General features: G+C 53.2%; 1 protein-coding gene and 1 pseudogene across 1 annotated transcript; one reads left to right on the top strand and one right to left on the bottom strand.

The window, feature by feature from the left end:
* Positions 1–1,142: 1,142 nt before the first annotated feature.
* Positions 1,143–21,521, bottom strand: LOC125525871 (protein HESO1). Its single transcript, XM_048690876.2, has 10 exons — positions 21,294–21,521; positions 20,886–20,917; positions 20,090–20,275; positions 19,193–19,372; positions 16,320–16,504; positions 16,111–16,206; positions 15,875–15,920; positions 15,641–15,747; positions 2,308–2,409; positions 1,143–2,221 (listed from the first exon to the last, which is right to left on the bottom strand). The coding sequence occupies exons 1-10, from the start codon at positions 21,365–21,367 to the stop codon at positions 1,541–1,543; spliced, it is 1,689 nt and encodes a 562-aa protein (XP_048546833.1). The 5' UTR covers positions 21,368–21,521; the 3' UTR covers positions 1,143–1,540.
* On the top strand, positions 4,443–5,892 carry LOC147959460 (uncharacterized; annotated as a pseudogene).
* Positions 21,522–22,085: the final 564 nt, after the last annotated feature.

Here is a 22,085-nt window from a genome sequence, read left to right as displayed (position 1 = left end):
GGACCGCAGTGCCCCGGCAACGCCGCCACCTCTAACATGATGATGCATCCGCCTCTAGCCGCTCGGATCTATCCCGTTGGCGGTTCATCAGCAAAGACACGCCTGGCCGTCGCTTGGGCTCGGCGCTGGCCAACGGCTCATTGGCTCATCGTTGCCGCTCATAAAGTGAGATGACTACCCGGGACAGGTCGTGCGCCGCGTTTCTACCACGCCGGAACATTCCGGATGGGTGTTCTTCAAGGGCAGAAAAGATGGGGTGTGTGCTTCTTTTGATTCGGTTGTGCTCCCGGATTCGACGCATTTTTGGTAGCTCGCATTGCTTATACTCAAATTTGTGTGTACGATGGATGCAAGTTTTGGTATTGGGAAGTAGAATATATCGATCTATTTTATTTTCTTTCTGCGGGGAGAATATATCGATCTATTGTTATCACGAATTTGCTAGATGTCCGTGCACTCGTTGCTAGAATAGAGGCTATAGATAAGATGCGAAGCAACGTCTACGTATTTGGAGTCCAAGAAGATAGAAGTGCGCAAGCTCGAGAAGTCACGGATCAACAATGAAGACATACCAGGATATTAATCCAACTAGTGGAAGCAGTTATGGAAGTTGGATATCTTTTAATTGTAGTTCTTGTTTTCTTTGATCTTGCCCTTCTAGCGAAGAATTGGTAAGTGTACCCAATGTATCCAAATGTCGTTGATAAAATGAAAAAAAATGTGTTTTAATGGCCAAAAAATGTATACATACGGGCACCAAGCCAACCTTGACGGATCGGATGCGTGTGTTAGACGGACACATTTTCGTTGTCCTGCTCAAACAGACAAAATCCAGACAAAACGAACGTGTCTTTGGGATGATGGGTTCCAGTTGGCCTAACCCAAGTTTCGTCGTCTTCGTGAGGACTGAACCCCGGCCTATAAATTACGGTGGGCCGCCGGATCATACATACAATGGGCGGAATGGACTTGTTCTCAAGAGAAAACAAGGCGGAATGGACTTGTTGATAACCAACAAGCTACCTAGCCGCAATTTGCACGCAGATTCCACCAGTATTGTCCTCTCAGATGGCCGATCGACCAACACTAAATTAGTTAATGATGTAACTGCATTAGACAATAATAAGGATGATGACAGCACAGAACCAATCAAGCTGATACAGCTGCATTACGACAGTTGCTTCATACGAACTGATAGGCTCACTCATTCATTACAAAACAGACATGGGCAAACAGTTAGCAGCAGCTACTCTAGTTTGCCCTTTGCTGCAGTGCTATCTACCTGGCCATCTCAAATCTTCACCCAGGCTCCTAACCAAAAATATTTCAAGCTGAGCAATTACCAAGGCTAGAATAAACTTACAATCTGCTCACCGCAGACCAACATAGAAAAGCTTTCGGTTTCCCTTTCGCCGTCAATTTGGACAAAACAACAACTTGTTACATGAATGCTAATGCACATTTCATTCTACAACACATCAACACCACAATTCCCCACCAATTAGCTGGCTACACCGCCCCCTTCAAGCTGCTGCACCTGTCATACCCTCCTGTAATTCGGATTGATTCCGTAAGGTAACCAGCTATTGTCATCATACAGGACCTCATGTGCCCCGTTGAAACCATGGGGGTGAAACGACCTATTAATCGCTGGCTGGTGGACTGGCAAAGGAACAAACATATGCCGGGCTTGCTGCTGCAGTTGAATCCCAGGATCCGTCGAGTAGATGAAACTACCATGAGGTTGTCCTATCATATGAGGACCTGGATGAAAGTGTGCTTGTGGCAACCCGTAGGAAAGCTGAGGAATCGGAAGCTGAGATGGATGCACAATCTGATTAAATGGTTGGGTAGAACCTACTTGATGCACATGAGGCATAAATACAGTGGGAGTTGGTAAAATAGAATCAATCCTGTTAGCAGCGCGGCCGCGTTGTGCAGCGTGCTTCACTTTCTTTTGCTGCTTCTCACTGTTTGCAGGGTCATGTCGCAACTCCCTCTTCCTCTTGCTCTTAACATGTTTTGGACTGGGGTGACTGACTGGCACATCCTGATTTAACGCCCCAAAAATGAGGATCTTCAGTGTCGGTGCATCAATTTTACCCCTAAAGAAATCAGTCAATTTGGAAACAGTATCCTTTAGGCATTCACAGATGTTCTGCATCTCCACCTTCCCTACTGATCTGGCAAAATTCTGAGATCGGTCCAAGAAGTCTTCCACCTGCAAAAATGAACGTATCAAATCAAATAAACAATGCTCTGCAGGATTTATTGAGAAGTCACAATCCGAATTCACACAAAACTTACACTCAAGTTACCAATTCCTCTGTTCCAGGTCTTTGAGATCCAGAATCCATCAAAATTGCTGGCACAAAGCCCTTGCTCCCATAAATCCTTTACTGCTAGTAGCTGCACAAGAGAAGACAAGAGTATATTTGAGCATGTTGACCATTGAAAAGTCAAGATGAGGCCACGATGAAACTAGGATGCCAGCTATGTGGCATGAATGAACAATTGCATTTATTTTATTTTATTTGTGCAAGGTGCCCATACATAGTCACATGCACATAGCCAGAAAAAAGGAGCTAAAAATAGTTGTGCGTTGGACTAGGACAAGCTATACACTGCACGATGGAATCAGGTGGTTTAATCATGTTCTCTGAGGAAACAGGGTCACTATATTGAATAATCAGGTAACTTGATCACTATTGTCGGGTGGTTGGTGCGACATATGCCAATGGATGGTTTATCATTGTGGGAGCCAATAAAACATCGCCGGTGCCTAGAAACGGGATAAGGCGAAGACATGCACGCCGGCGAATCTTACCCAGCTTCAGGGCTCTCCGTGGAGATAACACCCCTAATGCTGCTCTGCGGGTCTCCGCATGATCACTAGCTCGACGGGTAGCTACAGGATGCTCCTTGAGCTGTTCGGTGAAAGGATGAAGGAGGGCAAGGCCAGCCCGCTTCTCTTCTCCTTGTGGTGTCTAAAACTATCGAAAGAGAGATCTCCTGCATGGGAGCCCTGGGGGTTTATATACGCCTACCCCCGGGGTACAATGGTAATCCGACTGGGCATGGGCCCTAGCCGTCGGTGTCTATGCCCACCGGCTTCTTCGCCGACTGGTGGGGCCCGCCGGCTGTCGGTCCTCTGGTCGACAGGCCGGCCCCACCGCTCGGGGGCTCTGTCGGGGGCTGGTTACTGTGGCCCCGCCCTCAGTGGCGAGGGCTTCGTCTTGGCAAGCATGGCTACAGTGCCGCCGCCGGGCGGCTTGTCACTGTAGCCTTACCTCGTCTTATCTCCTTAATGGGGCGCCTCCGTCGAGGGAGTGGACTGGCCGGCTACTGGGAATCGGCCGTACCCCAGGCCGACTGGGGGTGGCCCGGCCGCCTTCGGGTGTCTCCATGACGGATGGGACCCGCCGCCCACGGGTCGTACTGACGGCTCGCCGTGGGTGACATCATGGTCAATATGGCAACAGTGCCGCGCCAAACGGGTGAGGGCCGCCCGTACGGCGTACTGTGGCCAGGCGTGCTCCGGGATTCGAGAGTGGCAGGTTTCGCTGTAGCCACGCCCCGTCTCATCGCCGTTATGTGGGTGCAGATTTTGAGGGCACGATCTGGGCCGCCTGCTGAGGGGGGCCGGCTTCTTGGAGTCGGCCTTCTTGTGGCCGGCTTCGTGGAGCCGGCCCTCTCGGGGCTTTCTTCTTGGAGAGTTTTAGGCCTAGGCCGCCTTCGCACAGCCGGCCTGAGGGGCAGTCGGCTGGGGGAAGGCGGCCCCACGTTTTGGAAGCTTGAAGGCTTGATCGGCCTATAATTTTTCTGAAGTGCCAGGGGGAGCCGGCTAGGCTACCCATGGTCATTTACTCCGTCAGTAGTCCCCGAAGCTGGTTGGGCTCCGAGGCAGAAAAAGGAGTCGAGAAGCTCAAACAGCTTCATGTCTTGAGGAGCCGGAGTCGGCTTTGATTAGGTGCGCCGTCTTTTGGAGGGCATCGAAGTTCGTGGGCGGGAACCAAGCGGCGCGCGAGTTAGGCTGCGGGCTGACCGCCCGCCGCCCGCGCGCCACGTGGCACCCAGTGGCTGGACGGGCCTGCCAGCCCACGCGCGTGACGGGACGCCGCCGCAGTCCGGGGCCCGCCACTACCGGGCCACGGCCCACGCTCGGATCTTCTGCGGCCCGGGCGGACCGCGCACCTCCGTGCGGCGGTTGCCACACGCCGTGGAAGCGCAACAAGCGCAGGACGTGGGGGGAGTGGGCGCAGTTAATCCCACGTTCCCCCATGCCTCGCCTCCTCAGCTTCGCCGTACGAGGCTTATAAGTAGGGGGGAGGAGGGGGAGCGGCAAACGCTCGCACGCTCGCCCTCGCCCCGCCCCTTTTGTTTCTTCTTCTCTGTCGCCACAACTCCCCGCCGCCGCCCGGCTCTTCCGCCAACCTCCTTGACTCGCCGTTGCTTTGCCGCGGCAGGGTCGCGTGTCTCTCCGTCACCGCGCCATTCTTATTGCGCCGTCGAGCTCCTGGGACGGCTCCAATGTCCACGACAACCATGTCGACTTTCTCCGCCGGACGCGGTGGCTGCCGGGCGCGGACTACGTGCGGGTCCGTCTCGCGCCGGAGAGGGAGATCTCGCCGGCACCGGAAGAAGACGAGCGGGTAATCTTCCGCTCGCATTGCCTGCGCGACTTTGGCCTGCCGGCGAGCGGGTTCTTCCGCTCCTTCCTCGAATTCTATCATCTCCAGCCGCATCACCTTCACTCCCAACGCGGTGATGCTGCTGTCGGCCTTCGTCACCCTGTGCGAGGGTTTTCTTGGCGTCCTCCCCACCCTTGAACTGTGGGGAGAATTCTTCCAGTGCAAGCTTGGCAATGTTGTTGCGGGCGTGCCCGCCCCATGCGGCGCTTTCATCGCCGTGCGGAGGACGGGCGACAACAACCCGTTTCCGTCCATCCCGCTGATCCAGTCGGTGAAGCTCTGGCAGAAGTCTTACTTCTACATGAAGAATATCGCTCCACAAGGCGACTTCGTCAACCTGCCGGCTTACGTAACCGGCCCGCCGGCTGGGAGGCAGCCTTCATGGTCCTTCTGGTCCAGGTCGTTGTCTCCGGGCGGAGCCGCCTCCGTTGCCCGGCTCCGCGTGATGATCCAGTCGGAGGGTCTGTCCGGGGCCGACCTGGTGGCCGCCTTCGTGGAGCGCCGGGTGCTTCCGCTCCAGGGCCGACCTCACATGATCGGCCAGATGAGCGGCCGCTTCGACCCATGCCGGCTAAGCACCAAGGAGATGCCTCACGCCGAGGTGTCTTATATGGTGAATTATATTTCCAACTGCAAGCTCACCGAGGAGTGGTAGTATGGCAAGGAGCCATACTCTCGCGCCAATCCTCCACCTATGGTAAGCTTCTCTTCTTTTTTTCTTTGCTTGTTGCCGAGTTCATGGTGGCCGACTCCTGACCAGCCGGCTTTTCTTTGGCAGAACCCCGTGCTTCCGCCAGCAGCCGGGGCCGCGGGGGTGGAACGCCAGTTCCTCCCCGGCCGTATGATGGACGATGTAGACGACTCAGACCTGGGGGTGGCCGCCATGGAAGACGACGTCACGGGGGAAGGCGGCGACACAGGCGGGTCCGGGCTCGGGGCCGCCTTTGAGGACTGGCCAGATGACGACGAGGCCGAAGTCATTCCGCGCCGCCGACCGGCGCCCGATCACCAAGGCGCGGCCCCATCTGCCGGGCCGGCTGCCCATGGCGGCGCGCAGAAGCGCCGGGCCGCGACGACCCACTTCGGCAGTCGGCCGAAGAAGCCCAAGAGTACCGTGGCGGCGACCAAGCGGGACGAGGCGGCCGCGAAGGCAGCCCGCTTCCGCAAGGTGGTGAAGCAGCCGCAGGCGGTCTCAGCGTAAGTGTCGCTGTTCTCATGCCTTTCTTTTTTCTTCTTCTTCAGTTGATGTTTTTCCAAACCCTTTTTCTCAATTTATCAAACAGGGCCCCTCGTTCCCTTGGGCGGGTCCCGGCCGCCTCCATAGTCGGAGCCATGGGAGGGTCTTCAAGCTCCCGCCGGGTGGATCCCCGCGCCGACCTCCTAGAGGCGACGGAGCGGAACGCGCGAGAAGTGCGGGAGGAGTGGGAGGCGGAGGAGCGGAGGGCGGCTCGAGAGGCGAAGCATAAGTCGGCGGAGGCGCGAGCCGTCGCGGCCGCCAAGGCCCAGGCGGAGTCCGCAGACGCGGAGAGGGAGGCGGAGGCCCAGCAGAACCAGCCTCCGCAGTTCGTCATTCCCCTCCGCGCCGCGGCTCCCGACACCCCTGTGCCCCCGTTGGAGGAGGCCGGCCGCGGCCAGCCGGAGATGGAGACGGAGGTGGCGCCATTGCCGCCGACTGGAGCGGACCGAGGAAGCCGGCCTGAAGTGCCGCCCGTGCAGCCGGCTGGAGGCGAGCCGGTCGTTGGAGGGGATCTTGTGATCTCGTCGCCGCCTTGCCGCCGCGCGGGGAAGGCGACTTCAGCGCCGGATGCGCAGAAAACCGTGGACGTCGGCTCATCGGCCCAGGACCTAGAAGCGGCCAGCGATAGCTCGTCCGGGTGGACGCCGGGCGGCGGGACAGCCGTGCTGAATGTGGCAGCGCAGGACGTCCGGAACCGGCTTCAGGCCCAAGCCACCGCGCTGAAGCAGTACACCCAGGAGTTTCTCACGACACGATCGGTTATTCGGGTGAGTCCTCCTGCTCTTTGTCGATTGCTTTTGATTTCTTCCGTGGGGGCGCGTCAGCGCACCCACTGGGTGTAGTCCCCAAGTTCCGAGCCGGCTGCTGAGCAGGCGGCTTGGAACTTCTTGGAAAGCTTGATTGTCGTCCTGTTCTTACTTGCGTCCCTTGTCTTATCTGCAGGAGTACCATAACCTCCGCGCGGCCGCTTTCAACTCCCAGGCCCAGGAGTTGAATCAGAAGGCCACTGATCTGACCGAGAGCCGGAGTAAGCGCTTCGTTTTTCTTTTAAGTGGGGGCGCGTCAGCGCACCCACTGGGTGTAGTCCCCGAGATTCGGGCCGACTACCGAGTAGTCGGGTCGGATCTTTTCCTGACGACTTCTTTCTTCATATTTGCAGGGGCCAATGCTGACTTGAGGAGCCAGCTAAGCGGAGCCCAGTCCTCCCTTCACGCCAAGGAAGACGAGTGCGCCGCCCTGGCCCAGGAGCGTGATCGCCTGGCCAAGAAGCTGGCCGACCAGGAGAGCCACAAGGCGGCCCTGAAGGCGGCACGGGATAGCGAGGCCGCCCTCAAAGCCGAATATGAGATCGAGGCGGCAAACTGGGCCGAGACGAGGCAGGCGCTGAGCCAAGGCTACAGCCGGGTGGAAGACTTGATTGACGGCAGGCCGCCTTCTTCTTTGCTTCCTTGCCTGCCTCCTACTGTCTGATTCATTTTTTGACTTTGTGCCACTGCTTTCCTCTTTGTGCAGATTACTTTCCCGGCTACTCTGCCGCCGCCACCCAAGCCATCGAGGCCTACCGCGACGCGCGACGGCAGGCGGGGGCCGAGATCGCGCCGGGTGCCAGCCGGTCACTTGAGGAGCAGCTTCTGGGGCTTCAAGCCCGCCTGCAGCCGGCCCACCGCATTCTACGCCGTCTTCAGCGCGCCGGGGCGCAAGTGCTGGCCGCCCTCTGGCCTGGTGAGGTGATTCTGCGCACCCCAAGTCGGACTGCCGACTGGCTGGAGGTCGCAGTCGGCCGCTTCAAGGCTTGGAAGGCGTCAGCGGCCCGGTCCGGCGCTGGGCGGGCACTGGAGTTCGTCCGAGCCGGAATCATCTCTCTTGCGTGCCTTTGACTTCTGCGCGTCGATTAGGTAGTAGGAGTCGTTGCCTAAAGCTCTGCTGCTGATGAAGGGGCCCTCCCAAGGGGCCGAGAGCTTGTGCTGGCCGGCTGTTCGCTGGATCAGCCGGAGCACAAGATCGCCCTCTTGGAAAGATCTTGGCTTGACCTTCCGACTGTGGTAGTGGCGCAGACCCTGCTGATAGATGGCAGACCGACTGAGGGCTAACAGCCGGCCTTCTTCCAGCAGGTCAACGCCGTCTTCTTGTGCTTCCTTGGCTTCCGCCTCCGTGTACATGGTGACCCGAGGCGAGCCGAACTCGATGTCAGTTGGGATGACAGCCTCGGCACCATATACAAGGAAGAAAGGGGTGAGCCGGTTGACTTGTTTGGGGTAGTGCGCAAACTCCAGAGGACGGCCGGCAGCTCGTCGAGCCAACAGCCGGCCGAACGCTCCAGTGGCACGACCAGTCGGGGCTTGATGCCGGAGAGGATGAGGCCGTTTGCTCGCTCGACCTGGCCGTTTGACTACGGGTGGGCAACGGACACTAGGTCCAGCCGGATGCCGTGTGTTGCGCAGAAACGTGTCAGTGCTCCCTTTGCAAAATTCATGCCGTTGTCGGTGATGATGCTATGCGGCACGCCATACCGGGTTGTAATATCTGCGATGAAAGTAACGGCAGTCGGCCCATTCAGCTTCTTGATCGGCTTTGCCTCAATCCACTTGGTAAATTTGTCCACAGCGACGAGCAGATGTGTCATGCCGCCGCATGCCGTCTTGAACGGGCCCACCATGTCCAGCCCCCAGACGGCAAAGGGCGAGGTGAGGGGGATGGTCTTGAGTGCAGAAGCCGGCAGGTGTTGTTTGGAGCTGAAAACTTGGCACCCTTTGCAGTGTTTGACTAGTTCCTTGGCGTCTTCCAAAGCAGTCGGCCAGAAAAATCCATGGCGAAAAGCTTTGGCGACGAGTGATCTTGAGGCTGCATGGTGGTCGCATTCGCCTTGGTGGATGTCCCTGAGGATTGCTATGCCCTTCTTTGGTTCGACGCAGCGCTGGAAGACTCCAGTGACGCTACGCCTAACAAGCTCTCGGCTGACGATTGTGTAAGCTCCGGCTCGGCATTGAACCTGTCTTGCCGAGATCTCGTCGGTTGGCAGCTCTCTGTTTACTAAGAAATTGAGAATGGGCTGGGCCCATGATGGAGCTGTGACTTCTTCTATTGTCAGGACTGCCACTGTGATAGGGGCGGGTGGGCTGGGTGGTGAAGAGTTGGAGTCGGAGTCGGCCACCGCCTGTTGTGTTGATGCAGTCTCCGGGCCGGCTGCAGTAGCCCCCGGGCCGAGTTTCGAATTCCCCGGGCCGGGTGCGACTATGGCAGTCCCCGGGCCGCCTGTTGGAGTCCCCGCGCCGCCTGCTTGGTTTCCCAAGTCGGATCCGACTGCGTCGGGGTCAGGCGGCACGAAGATGGAATCAGATTCTGGAGACGGCTTGATAGACGGCTTGAGAAGGCGGTGGAGAGAAACACCGGCTGCTCTAGCTTGCCGGGTCGATCCTACTCGTGCCAAGGCGTCTGCTTGCATGTTGTCGGCACGTGGTACATGAAGGAACTCACATCCTTCAAAGTATCCACTGATTTGCTGGACGAGGAAACGATAGCTCACCATGTTCGCGTCCTTGGCGTCCCAGTCGCCAGATGACTGTTGGACCACCAAATCCGAGTCGCCATAGCACAGGATCCGACGGATGCCGAGCTCTTTGGCCAGCCGGAGCCCGTGTATGAGCGCCTCGTACTCGGCCACATTGTTGGAGGCGGTAAAATGAATTTGCAATGTATACTTGAGCTTATCGCTCTTGGGAGAGGTGAGGACGATGCCGGCTCCCAAGCCGGTGTGCATCTTGGACCCATCGAAGTGCATCCGCCAGTGAGTGGAGTCGAGGGCCGGTGGCAGGTATTGGGTTTCGGCCCAATCGACGAGGAAGTCGGCCAGTGCCTGGGACTTAATAGCGGTGCGGGGCTGGTAGAAGATCGCGTAGGGGCCCAGCTCAATAGCCCATTTGGCCACCCGGCCGGATGCATCCCGGCTGCCTATGATCTCGGCGAGCGGGGCAGTACACACGACCGTGATGGGGTGCTCTTGAAAATAGGGCTTGAGCTTCTTGGCAGCGACGTACACACCGTAGCACATCTTCTGGTAGTGTGGGTAGTTCTGCTTCGAGGTGGATAAGACTTTGCTTAAATAATACACCGGTCTCTGGACCGGCTGAGCCCGGCCTTCTTCTGGGCGCTGGACTACGATAACTGTGCTGACCACCCGGCTAGTAGCGGCAATGTAAAGGAGCATGGGCTCTTTTTTAGTCGGTGCCGCCAAGACAGGCGGCGTGGTCAGCATCTTCTTTAGCTCGTGGAAGGCTTGGTCCGCCTGGTCATTCCACTCGAAATGAGCGGACTTCTTCATGAGTCGGTAGAGGGGGAGAGCTTTCTCCCGAAGCCGGCTGATGAAGCGGTTCAGGGAAGCCAAGCATCCGGTGAACTTCTGGACATCCCGCAGCTTGGTGGGAATCTCCATTCTCTCTATGGCCTTGATCTTCATCGGATTGCACTCGATGCCGCGTTTGGAGACCAGGAAGCCTAGGAGTTGGCCGGCTGGTACTCCGAACACGCATTTCTCAGGGTTGAGCTTGATTTGAAATCGGCGCAAGTTTTCAAATGTCTCTCTGAGGTCTTCCAGCAAGGTGCCGCGCTTCTCCGTCTTCACCACAATATCATCTACATAGACATGGGCATTTCTGCCGAGTTGCTTGAGGAGGCACTTCTGCATGCAACGCTGAAAGGTGGCACCGGCATTTCTCAAGCCGAATGTCATAGTTAGGTAGCAGAAGGCTCCAAAGGGTGTGATGAAAGCGGTCTTCAAGCGGTCAGCTGGATCCAACTTTATCTGGTGGTAGCCTGAGTAAGCATCCAAGAAGCTCAACAGCTCGCATCCGGCTGTGGAGTCTATCACTTGGTCAATCCTTGGCAGGGCGAAAGGATCTTTGGGGCAAGCCTTGTTGAGGCTAGTGTAGTCTATACACATGCGCCACTTGTTATTTTTCTTCAGCACGAGGACCGGGTTGGCGAGCCACTCTGGGAAGAAAACTTCCATAATGAAGCCGGCTGCCAGAAGCCGGGCTATTTCTTCCCCTACAATCCTTCTCTTCTCTTCCGATAGTCGGCGGAGGGGTTGTTTCACTGGTTTTGCACCTTCTCGGACGTGTAGCTTGTGCTCGGCGAATTCCTTCGGCACACCCGGCATGTCCTTGGGGGACCTTGCGAAAATGTCCCAATTCTCACGGAGGAAATCGGCGAGCTCGCCTTCCTATTTGCTGTCCAGGTTTGCCCCGATGGTGGCAAACCTTTCTGGGTGATCCCGGTCCAGAGGTACCCTCTTTGTTTCTTTGGCCGGCTGAAAAGAACCTTGGGCATCACACTTCTTGGGGTCGGGGGACAGGGCCGGCTGCTTGCCGGCCATGGCCACGACTCGGTCCAGTATCTTCTTCTCCTCGGCAATTACAAGGGACTCGGCCAGCCGGCTGCTGGCAGCCGCACACTCGGAGGATTTCTTGTAGTCTCCAGCTATGGTGATGATGCCCTTGGAACTTGGTATCTTCATCTTGAGGTAGGCATAATGGGGTACAGCCATAAACTTGGCCAGGGCAGGTCGGCCAAGCAACGCGTGGTAAGGGCTCTCTAGATCCACCACTTCAAACCACACCGCCTCTCGGCAAAAATGATCCTTGTCCCCAAAGAGGACGTCTATCTTGATCTTACCGATTGGGGAGCAGGACAGGCCGGGAACAATGCCATGGAACACGGTCCGACTGGGCATGAGCTGCTTCGTCTTGATGCTTAGCTTGTCCATGGTGTCACGGTATAATATGTTGATACTGCTCCCACCATCTATCAGCACGCGGGAGAAACGGGCGGCTCGCCTTTCTGTAGCGAGGGTGGCATCCAGAACCAATGCGTAAGAGCCGGGAGACGGCATCACCTCTGGGTGATCTGTCCGGCTCCAGCTAATAGGCCTTTCTGACCAGTGCATGAACTCTGGGTTGTTGGTGGCGACTGCGTTGACTTCTTGGTGTTGTCGGCGCCGGCTACGCCGATCTTCTGGCTGGCTCGTAAAGACGACGTAGGCGGCATGCTCATCGGGGTACTCGTCTTGAACTGCCCCGACCGCTGGTCGAGCAGCCGGCTGCGGAGGAGCCGGAGGTGGCGCCATCCCCTCACCTTTGGAGATCCGTGTGAGCCAGTGGCATTTTTGGGTTGTGTGGTTTGAAGGCTTTGCGCCGCTGTGAAACTTGCAGGGGGCATCAAGTGCTTGCTCGTAGGAGAAAGCCGGCTGCCAAGCCGGCCTGCCGCCCTTCTGCTTCGTGGGTGCGGGCCGCCCTTCGGGTTGTTCGTCTTCGACTGTGGCCACCTGCCGACTGGTGGAAGGCGGCAGGGGAGCTTTGCGCTTGTGGTCGTTCTGGTACGGGCGTCGGCTGGACTCTCCAACCGGCGTCTTGGGGCTTGGAGCGAGCACCTTCCCGGAGGCGTCTACTCGGAGCTCGGTCTTCATTGAGGAATCGGCCGTGGCATATTTATCAGCTATGATCAGCAGCTCGTCAAGTGTAGTCGGCTCGTCGCAGAGGAGTCGGTGCTTGAGGAGGGTGCCTTCTCGGCACCCGGCGGTGAAGTACTCTATAGCTTGAACCTTGTGCACTCCCTCGCAGGAATTGCGGAGCTCGGCCCAACGCGTGAGATAGTCGCGAGTCGATTCGTTGGGCCCTTGGACACACAAGGAGAGCTGTCGGGGCTTGGGAGCCCGCTTGTAGGTGCTGGTGAAGTTTCGGATGAAGGCTTCAGTGAAGTCTAGCCAGTTGTTGACGCTGTGAGGCTTGAGGCTGTTGAGCCAGGTGCGCGCCGTGCCTTGGAGCATGAGGGGCACATATTTTACGGCAACACGCCTGTTGCCGTTCGCGATGCTAACCGCGGTGGAGTAGTCGATCAACCAATCTTCCGGCTTCACGGAGCCGTTGTACTTGGGCGTGTCTCTTGGGAGCGAGGACCCTTTGAGGAAGGGCTCGTCGCGGATGCGGGGGGCGAAGCAAGGCGGGCCGACATCATCTTCTTCCAGGGCCAGGGATCGCGCAAGGCGGTCGATCCGGTGGCGGTCGATCCGGTGGCGGGCATCATTCTCGCCGACTCCTTCGCGGCGACCCAGCCGGCCGCTGAGAGTCGGATGCGTGACAGGCGGCGGGGTAGGGTATCTCTCCCCACGAGGCGGAGGAGGAGGGGGGTTGCCCCGCCACTCCACGGCTCGAGGACGGCCCTCTGCGTCACGCTCGATGGAGATTCGAGTCCGGCTGCGGCTGGCAGCTGGCTCCTTTTTTTTTCTTGCGCGGGTGTTGCCCGCGGTCGGTGTTCGGGACATCGCGCCGTGCTCTCGGCGCGGACGCCGGCTTCATGCCGCTCCGTGGCCGCGTCGATAAGTTGCTGGATGCGTTTGGTCATGTAGGGGAGCTCATCAGGCCCCAGCCCATTCAATTCGTCTGCGGCCGCCTGGGCGGCGCGTAGGTTCTCGAGAGGCGTGGCATAGACTGGGCGGTCTGCTCCCAGCATGTCGGCGATAGCCGCGCCGTGTTTCTTGATGATGCCGACGCGGCTCGGCCCGTCGGGAGGCGGCGTGCCGAAGGCGGCACGGTCGACCTCGCACTGGTGAGCCTCGGTGAGGCGTCTCATGGTGGATAGCTTCTGGCCCTCCGCAACGAGGGCGAGGCGGCGCGCCTCCAATGTCTTGGCGTCCACGTCGGCCGGGACGGGGGCGGACAAGTCGTGCAGCGCCGTCTGCAGGGCGTCGTGGGCATTTTCGCCTGAGGCGGCGCCGTGGCTGATGACCAGTACCTCGGTGATGGCACTGCCGCTGCTGTCGGCTTGAGGAAGAGGGTCGTTGATGATTACCACGTTGGTGGGGAAGGCGTCAAGGGATGCTGTGTCGGAGTCGACAAGCATCGGGTCGGTGGAGCCAACCGACTCCAAGTCCGCGGCAAGCTCGCCGGAGACGTGGAGTTGGTCGAGGAGGCTGACGAGGTGACTCTCGGGACAGTCTGTGCCGGCGTCGGATGCGGGCTCGTCGGAGATGCGAGCCTCGCCAAGAAGATCGGCGAGGCAGCTCGCCGCGCAGGCGTCGGCGACGTCTTGCAGCGCGTCGGGGCAAGCGCCATCGGACGAGCCGGGCTGGCTACGCACGTTGGGAAGGGAGAGGGTTCCCGTCCAGAGAAGGTCTCCGGACGACGGTGCACCTGGCCCCACGATGGGCGCCAAATGTCGGGTGGTTGGTGCGACATATGCCAATGGATGGCTTATCATTGTGGGAGCCAATAAAACATCGTCGGTGCCTGGAAACGGGATAAGGCAAAGACATGTACGCCGGCGAATCTTACCCAGCTTCAGGGCTCTCCATGGAGATAACACCCCTAATGCTGCTCTGCGGGGTCTCCGCATGATCACTAGCTCGACGGATAGCTACAGGATGCTCCTTGAGCTGTTCGGTGAAAGGATGAAGGAGGGCAAGGCCAGCCCGCTCCTCTTCTCCTTGTGGTGTCTAAAACTATCGAAAGAGAGATCTCCTCCTGCATGGGAGCCCTGAGGGGTTTATATACGCCTACCCCCCGGGGTACAATGGTAATCCGACTGGGCGTGGGCCCTAGCCGTCGGTGTCTATGCCCACCGGCTTCTTCGCCGACTGGTGGGGCCCGCCGGCTGCCGGTCCTCTGGTCGACAGGCCGGCCCCACCGCTCGGGGGCTCTGTCGGGGGCTGGTTACTGTGGCCCCGCCCTCAGTGGCGAGGGCTTCGTCTTGGCAAGCATGGCTACAGTGCCGCCGCCGGGCGGCTTGTCACTGTAGCCTTACCTCGTCTTATCTTCTTAATGGGGCGCCTCCGTCGAGGGAGTGGACTGGCCGGCTACTGGGAATCGGCCGTACCCCAGGCCGACTGGGGGTGGCCCGGCCGCCTTCGGGTGTCTCCATGACGGATGGGACCCGCCGCCCACGGGTCGTATTGACGGCTCGCCGTGGGTGACATCATGGTCAATATGGCAACAGTGCCGCGCCAAACGGATGAGGGCCGCCCGTACGGCGTACTGTGGCCAGGCGTGCTCCGGGATTCGAGAGTGGCAGGTTTCGCTGTAGCCACGCCCCGTCTTATCGCCGTTATGTGGGTGCGGATTTTGAGGGCACGATCTGGGCCGCCTGCTGAGGGGGGCCGGCTTCTTGGAGTCGGCCTTCTTGTGGCCGGCTTCGTGGAGCCGGCCCTCTCGGGACTTTCTTCTTGGAGAGTTTTAGGCCTAGGCCGCCTTCGCACAGCCGGCCTGAGGGGCAGTCGGCTGGGGGAAGGCGGCCCCACATCTTGGAAGCTTGAAGGCTTGATCGGCCTATAATTTTTCTGAAGTGTCAGGAAGAGCCGGCTAGGCTACCCATGGTCATTTACTCCCTCAACTGTATTGAATAATCAGGTTACTTGATCACTATATTTCACAGGAAAATGTTCTGAAGGGCAAATGACAACAATGTCATCCCATTACCGCCCGCAAAAAAATACATATGTCATCCCATTCCAGCAGGGTCAGGTAAGTTTAGAGGCTGAACATGTGCTGAAGTTAAGATCAAGTGGAGATGTTTGCTGCAGGAGGCTAAGGCTACATTAACTGGAAGTATAATAGGAACATTGTCAAAAATACATTCATCGACAAAAAAACATGGGTGCACCAAATTGTGCTTTTGCACCTGATATCTTCCTATCAAAAATTGAAGCAAACTATAAAGAACTCACTTTACTCATTAGTGATACAAAAAGTTCAGCAACGGATTCTTTATTAGTGCTCCCAAATCCCTTGAATAGCACAACGTTTCTCTGGACACTTGCAAAGTCTGCACCATCTATAAATGGGTATAAAATATCTTACTGTTAGTTTTTAATCAGTAATCAGATGATAAAAGTATGACAACAGCAAATGTAGTTGCAAAGAGCCAAAAAGAATGACATGTACATCAATAGAGGAGGTACCTTTCAGTAAGCCGGAAAATGCAGGTAATATTGGAGGATGCCGGGTCTGCACTCCATATTTACAATTCATAAGTGCACTCATTTATTTTTTGTTCAAAAAGAAAAATAATTAAGCATCAAGTCTCAGCCTGGGCCCCTCTAATGTAAAATTCTATACAACAGCTAAGCTATATCCAATGTACTCCGATCGTGAAGTTTGAACAGAAAATCAAATAAAGGTAACAATCTCACTTTACCTGTAAATGGAAAGCAACTAAGGAGATAATTGCCATCGAGCTCATCGTTCGATCTTTGGGACAATTAACATCATGTGTCTTAGCCCAGAACTTTATCTGCAGAATAAACAGAAAATAATTGTCATATCTTTTAGATAGATAGCTTCAAGGGGAGTATAATGCTAGTTATACTTTCCAAAAATAAACATCAAGACAGAGGATTGAAATACCAGATAACAAAGTATCTGAAATCTTCCATCAATTGAAGAAACAAGTTTAAATATCATCGATCTTGACATGCCATCTTTGTTTTCGACTGAAATATCACATTCAACCCCGGTTCCCTTATCAGTAACCTTCAGTACAGGAACTATAGCACTTAAAACAGGTAAAACCCCATAACAACGACCACGGCCTGAAATTGACAATACAAGAAAGATAAGAAGTAAGGAAGACATCGGCAGTAGCAACAAAAGGCTTCTACTAAGCAGTTGGTTATATGCCCAACACGAAATGGACTACACAGTTTGCGGACATCTATCCAAGCAATGCTGATGCTATTAAATTGTAAATGACAGGCAGCCTTGCCTCGAATGAAACTTGTTCAATATAGCCAATTATAATTCTTCCAATTTTACATGTTTGGTACATGTCATATCTTGCAGTTTATACAAAGAGACAACACAAGAAATGGATAAAAATTTAAATCTTTGTTTTTTTACAAAAACTGGACATTATAAAATAACTAACACATATGCCCGTGCATTGCAATGGTAGAAAAAAATGATGTATACTTATATTTAGTGAGACATGTATATGTAAACACAACGCCTTATGCCACACTACGAAGAAAACGGTAGTTGCAACGGGAGAAAAAAATGGTGTATACTTATATTTAGTGAGACACGTATGTGCAAACACAACGCCTTATGCCACACTACGAAGAAAACGGTAGTTGCGTAGTCCACCAAAACGGCCACCAACGCCACACAACAACCAGACGGTGCCGCTCGGTGGCAAGGAGGCTCACCTACCGAGGTTTATCAACCACTCATTATTCGTGGAATAGCGCCGACAGCAAAAATAAGATGCAATCCATTATAGAGGCTATATCTATATAAATATTTAACACATACTACCTCCGTCCGGAAATACTTGTCGCTCAACGGATGTATCTAGACGTGTTAGATACATCCGTTTGAGCGACAAGTATTTCCAGACGGGGGAGTATGATATAACCTAAGATGTAATGCACTGGGGAGCACTCTTAGGTCTACTCGAATTTAGTGATAATTGTATGTGAAAGCACAATGCCAAAGGGACCCTCAATACAACCCTCAAGCTGTTTAATTAGAGCCAACATCATCATGCACGTGCATCGTTCTCCTTTAATTATGCCGTTTAATTAGTTAGCCCATATCAGCCTAGTCACTGATACGAACCAATGTGATCCTTTAATTATGCATGTCTCCTGTTTATTTAGCACACAACCAGCACACATCATGCACGTGCATTGTGCTCATTTAATTGCATGTCTCATAGAATTCCGTTTAATTAGCCCACAAGCGCCGATGCATGACTGATTTATAGGTTCTCAGCACGACTCGTCGCCTCGAATGCACATGGCAAGCCACATCCTATCCATCATCACAAGGTTGTGACTCTCGTTCACGGTGGCCGCTATGATTGACGCTGCTGGTTGTAACGCCTCATTATCTTTATCTCTCACCCATTGGCCCATGCAAAGCCCGTCGTCCTCGTATTGCAGCGACTGCTTGTTGATGATTACGAATTAAGACGTATATAAATTGGTAGTAAAGGATGCAAGGAAGCGAGGTGGTATTATTTAATAAGCAAAAGAACCATTACTTGTACACATAGTATGGGGTAGCTCAGTTGGATGTACCCTTTGGGCTCCATGAGAGGTTGGGAGTTCGATCCCTCCCACCCACGCCAATTTTTTTTGACTGGGCCAGCCGCCACCTCACGCAAGAAAACAGGACACCTCACGTGAGAGGATCGGGAGAACAACCCACGAAACGTTTTTTCACTTACAATGAACGTGGCCCAATAACGGCACTGATCAGTTTATATAAAAATCAAAAATAATAACATGGGTGAACGGATCAAAAATTCAGAGAAACGCGCCTTGCTTTATTAGTAGATATAGAGGTATAGATATAGATAGATAAATTATGACCCCAGGTATTGGTGGAACTAGATGATACCCCGCACATTGTTCGGGAAATTATTTGCTATATATTTGATCAAGTTGGACCAATATTTGATTATTGTATACATTTAAGATAGTTATGGAATATAATTAGTGTAATAGTATTCACATGTATGGGTGCATGTTGTGGTGGATCATTCCTCATGGATGTTAGCATGTTGAGGTGGCCTTTTTTGCATGCATGGTTGGATGTTGAGGTGGCATAGTTGCATCTTGAGATAAATAGAAGAAATGGGGATCACTCTCTCAGGTATATAGGATTCTATATAGAAAAAAATGCACCTCAAATTAGCAAAACTGTAGGCTTACTGCATATAACGATTTCGCATTTAGAACATTTTGGCTATCAACGGGATGAATCCAGATTAACATTCTGCAGGGCTAAATATGAAACTCGCGTAGACACCAAACTAAGGTTGACAATAATATGCATTGCATGATACAGTTCTGAACTTTTCCTTCAAAAAGATTTTGGCATGCACCTAATAGTGTTTATGTGTCGGTGTTTTCAGCAAATGTTATATTGCAGTGCCATAACGCATCATAAAACTGTTGCCTACACATGTCGGTGCAAGCTAGGTAGAAGATGAGCACCATTTTATTGCATGAGCAGTTTCTCTTACGGTTACTTCTGTAGCTATGTACTTTTAGAAAAAATTATGGTAACCTCAAGATCTTCACACATAATGTATGCAATCGCTATGCCAGTCTACGTCCCTTCTTTAAATCTATCAGGTCCAATACATAATTTTGTAAATAAGATGGAATGACAATTTATGAATGTGTGTTTAATGAACTTGAATCTCCAATGAAAGATGAGTGGACATACAAATGCTAGGAGAGATATGAAGATAAGACAGTAGTAATTACTCTGATGCTTATGTAGGACTTTTGCGAACTTTCTAATAACAGAAATCTTGTCCTTGCGAGCAAATTGACCATCCATATCATTGCTAAAGTTGACAGAGAGATCAAGATCACTTTTAGTAGTAAATAGATCCATTGTGAATGACCCAAACGGTTCCACAACCGGAAAATCATCTTTTTTACCTGAAATGAAACATCAAACAAGAAATAGGTCACACCATCACGCAAATTTCATATATTCATATGGGAGACAAAACCTTTCTAGTAAAAATAATATCTGGATAGTGATAGCCTGTTACATATAAAAATTTGGAGAACATGTACTGGATTAACTAATCAACTACCTCAAAGAAGAGGCTGACTCCGTTGGAATTTAATACACTTAAAAAATCAAAACCAAATACCACTAATCCAACAGGCACAAAAGATGTATGCTCAGATTTCAGAATGTACTTTTTCCCTCATGCTCTATAATGTACTCCCTAAATGCTCTTATATTTCTTTACAGAGTACAACAAAAGGACTCTTTATGTCCTAACAATATATTTCCTAGTACATCAACTCATCAAGGCATAAGCTTCCATAAATGAAGTACATGGTGAAATCTGCAGTTGTCACATATTCATCTTAGCTGGCAGGTATCTGAAATAGTGAGACACTGTTACTTAAGTATTTGCATCTTTGCTTGACTGCCAGTGAACTCACATACTTGAACATCTGCATGTGATCTATAAGATCACAGGTGTTCTAAAACCAGGCATAAATGTGATGATTTCAATCTGTATACATATCTATAAAATTTTACATGTTAACAACAATTAGGCATAATAATTGAAAATACAGAAAGTTCAATAGTATAATTTCTTGACCCAAATGGTAACAGACAGGAAAATCTCTTACCAAAAATATCTTTGGCAATTTTGTTGAAGACGTCTATCATAGTACGTCGTTGCTCATACTCAACTGGCTTTGGGCGCAACATCGCATATGTTTCTAGAAGTAGACCTTCTAGAGTTGGAAGCAGAGCAGGATCAATCAGGAATGCCTCTGATCCCAACTCGCAGGTTTCCGCATGCTTGCATAGAGCTGCACGTAATCCAAAAATGAAATCAGATGGTACCACACCTAATGTAAATGGCAACAGCAACTCATGCAGCTGAAGGCCCAATTGCAGGTCACAAGTATGCTAAAAGACATCACACCAACTATTTGGGAATTTCAAAGGTCTGTGAGGTTACATTTGTGCTTTAAACGGAAAGACGTTACATTTGTACACTTTTGGAAAGTCCACAGAAGCGACAAGGAAAATAACTTCGCCAAAGGTAAATAGAGAATTAAAATAAATGCGCTACTATGGCTCGTTAGATCCCACGAGATTTAATGAGCTACTTTAGTATACACTATTGGATCCAACACACAATTCAAAGGATATAGCATACGTCAGCCCGCACTTTACCATCCAATAGAATTGGGGTTCATGACCGACCAACCGACTAACAGGACTTTCTAAAGTAGCAGAAGGAAGGTCCTTTCAAACTGCATCACAGTTGGTACAGCTCCATGTAATAATTCTACACGATGGATTACATGTCCACATTGCTCTCCACCGCGGTCTACTCCATAAATAGAAAATAAAGGATGAACACTGAATAGAATCTTCCGTTTGCTATGCTTCAGAGAGAAAGAGAGACGGTACCTTGGGTGTCCCATGAAATTGCCACGCTGGGCCTGCAGGATTCCAGATAAAAGGAAGTTCGCGTTACACATCACAGAACAGAAAATATCTTCATCACCAGCCTAGTATATATTCACATATGATACAGTAACACGTGGCAGCAATTTCTCAAGCGCAAGCACACATCTTTTTTTCAACTAATAACAGACTGTATCTAAAGTCCACCCAAAATCTGACTTAGAAGTTAATCAAACAAGTAAAAAAAACCTTTTTCGACCAAACAAGTAAAATCCTGCCCTCCTGTGGCTACAGTTTGGTCTCGGCTAGAATTTAATCTAACAAACGGAAACCTCATCAGAATTCAATCTAGAATATGAACGGCAATAAAACAGCTCTAAGCAAGGGGAGGAAGAGGGGGGCGAAGCTGACCGGGGAAGGTTGTCGGGGCGAGCTGAGGGCTCGGGTTCGGGCGCGGAAAGAGGCGTAACGGTCACCGACGCCATGGAGTGGGACGGAGAGAGCCGGCGGCCAGAAGCCGGCGGGATCGGCGAGGCTGGCGAGCCGGCCGGGTAAGGAGGTCACCGGTGGAAAGGTCAACAAAACCGCAGAGCCTACGAATAGCCAGCAAGTCGCTGACGGGTGGACCCCACGGCTCCGGTCACATAGGTTTTTTGTTTTGTTTTTGAGGATTCATAGGGTTTTTTTCTTGAGATGATTTTGAGGATTCATAGGTGCACAGCCGAGTCCAACTCTACTCCCAGGTCCCCCTACACGAGATAATTAGTAAAAGTGTTCCGAGAGAGGGTCCACCACACGCAGAGCGCTAAGGCGGTTGGGGGTGATTGCCTAGCGGTCGCGTCTCAACGCTAGGGTTAGGGTTCTTTCGCTGGGGGTGGCTTGATTTCCGATGGCGGATAGGGCTGCGACGGCGCAACCTAGACGCTGGTTTGGCGGGCTTTTCTCTACCAAGGGCGGTGCTAATGGCGGAGAAGGCGGATGGTAGGGCAACTGTCGAAAAGGGGCAATCGGCGACCTCGAATCTGAAGCGGGCGGAGGCGGAAGTCTCGCCACCGAAGACGACGGGGCGATCTGCTAGCGGGGGGTCTCCCACGCCCCCGGCGGAGTGCAAGACCCCGGATCCGGCAGTGAGCCACTCTGCTAGGTTGGGTGGGATGGTTCTCTTGGATAAGGAAGCAGTTGGTCTCGTCTTCAAGGAGGCGG

This window comes from Triticum urartu, chromosome 7A, assembly GCF_056163025.1.
Source record: "Triticum urartu cultivar PI428250 chromosome 7A, HENAU_Tu73, whole genome shotgun sequence".
NCBI classification, from domain to species: domain Eukaryota; kingdom Viridiplantae; phylum Streptophyta; class Magnoliopsida; order Poales; family Poaceae; genus Triticum; species Triticum urartu.
The sequence above is the reverse complement of the archived record's forward strand: the minus strand, read 5'-3'. Positions and strand labels throughout refer to the sequence as shown.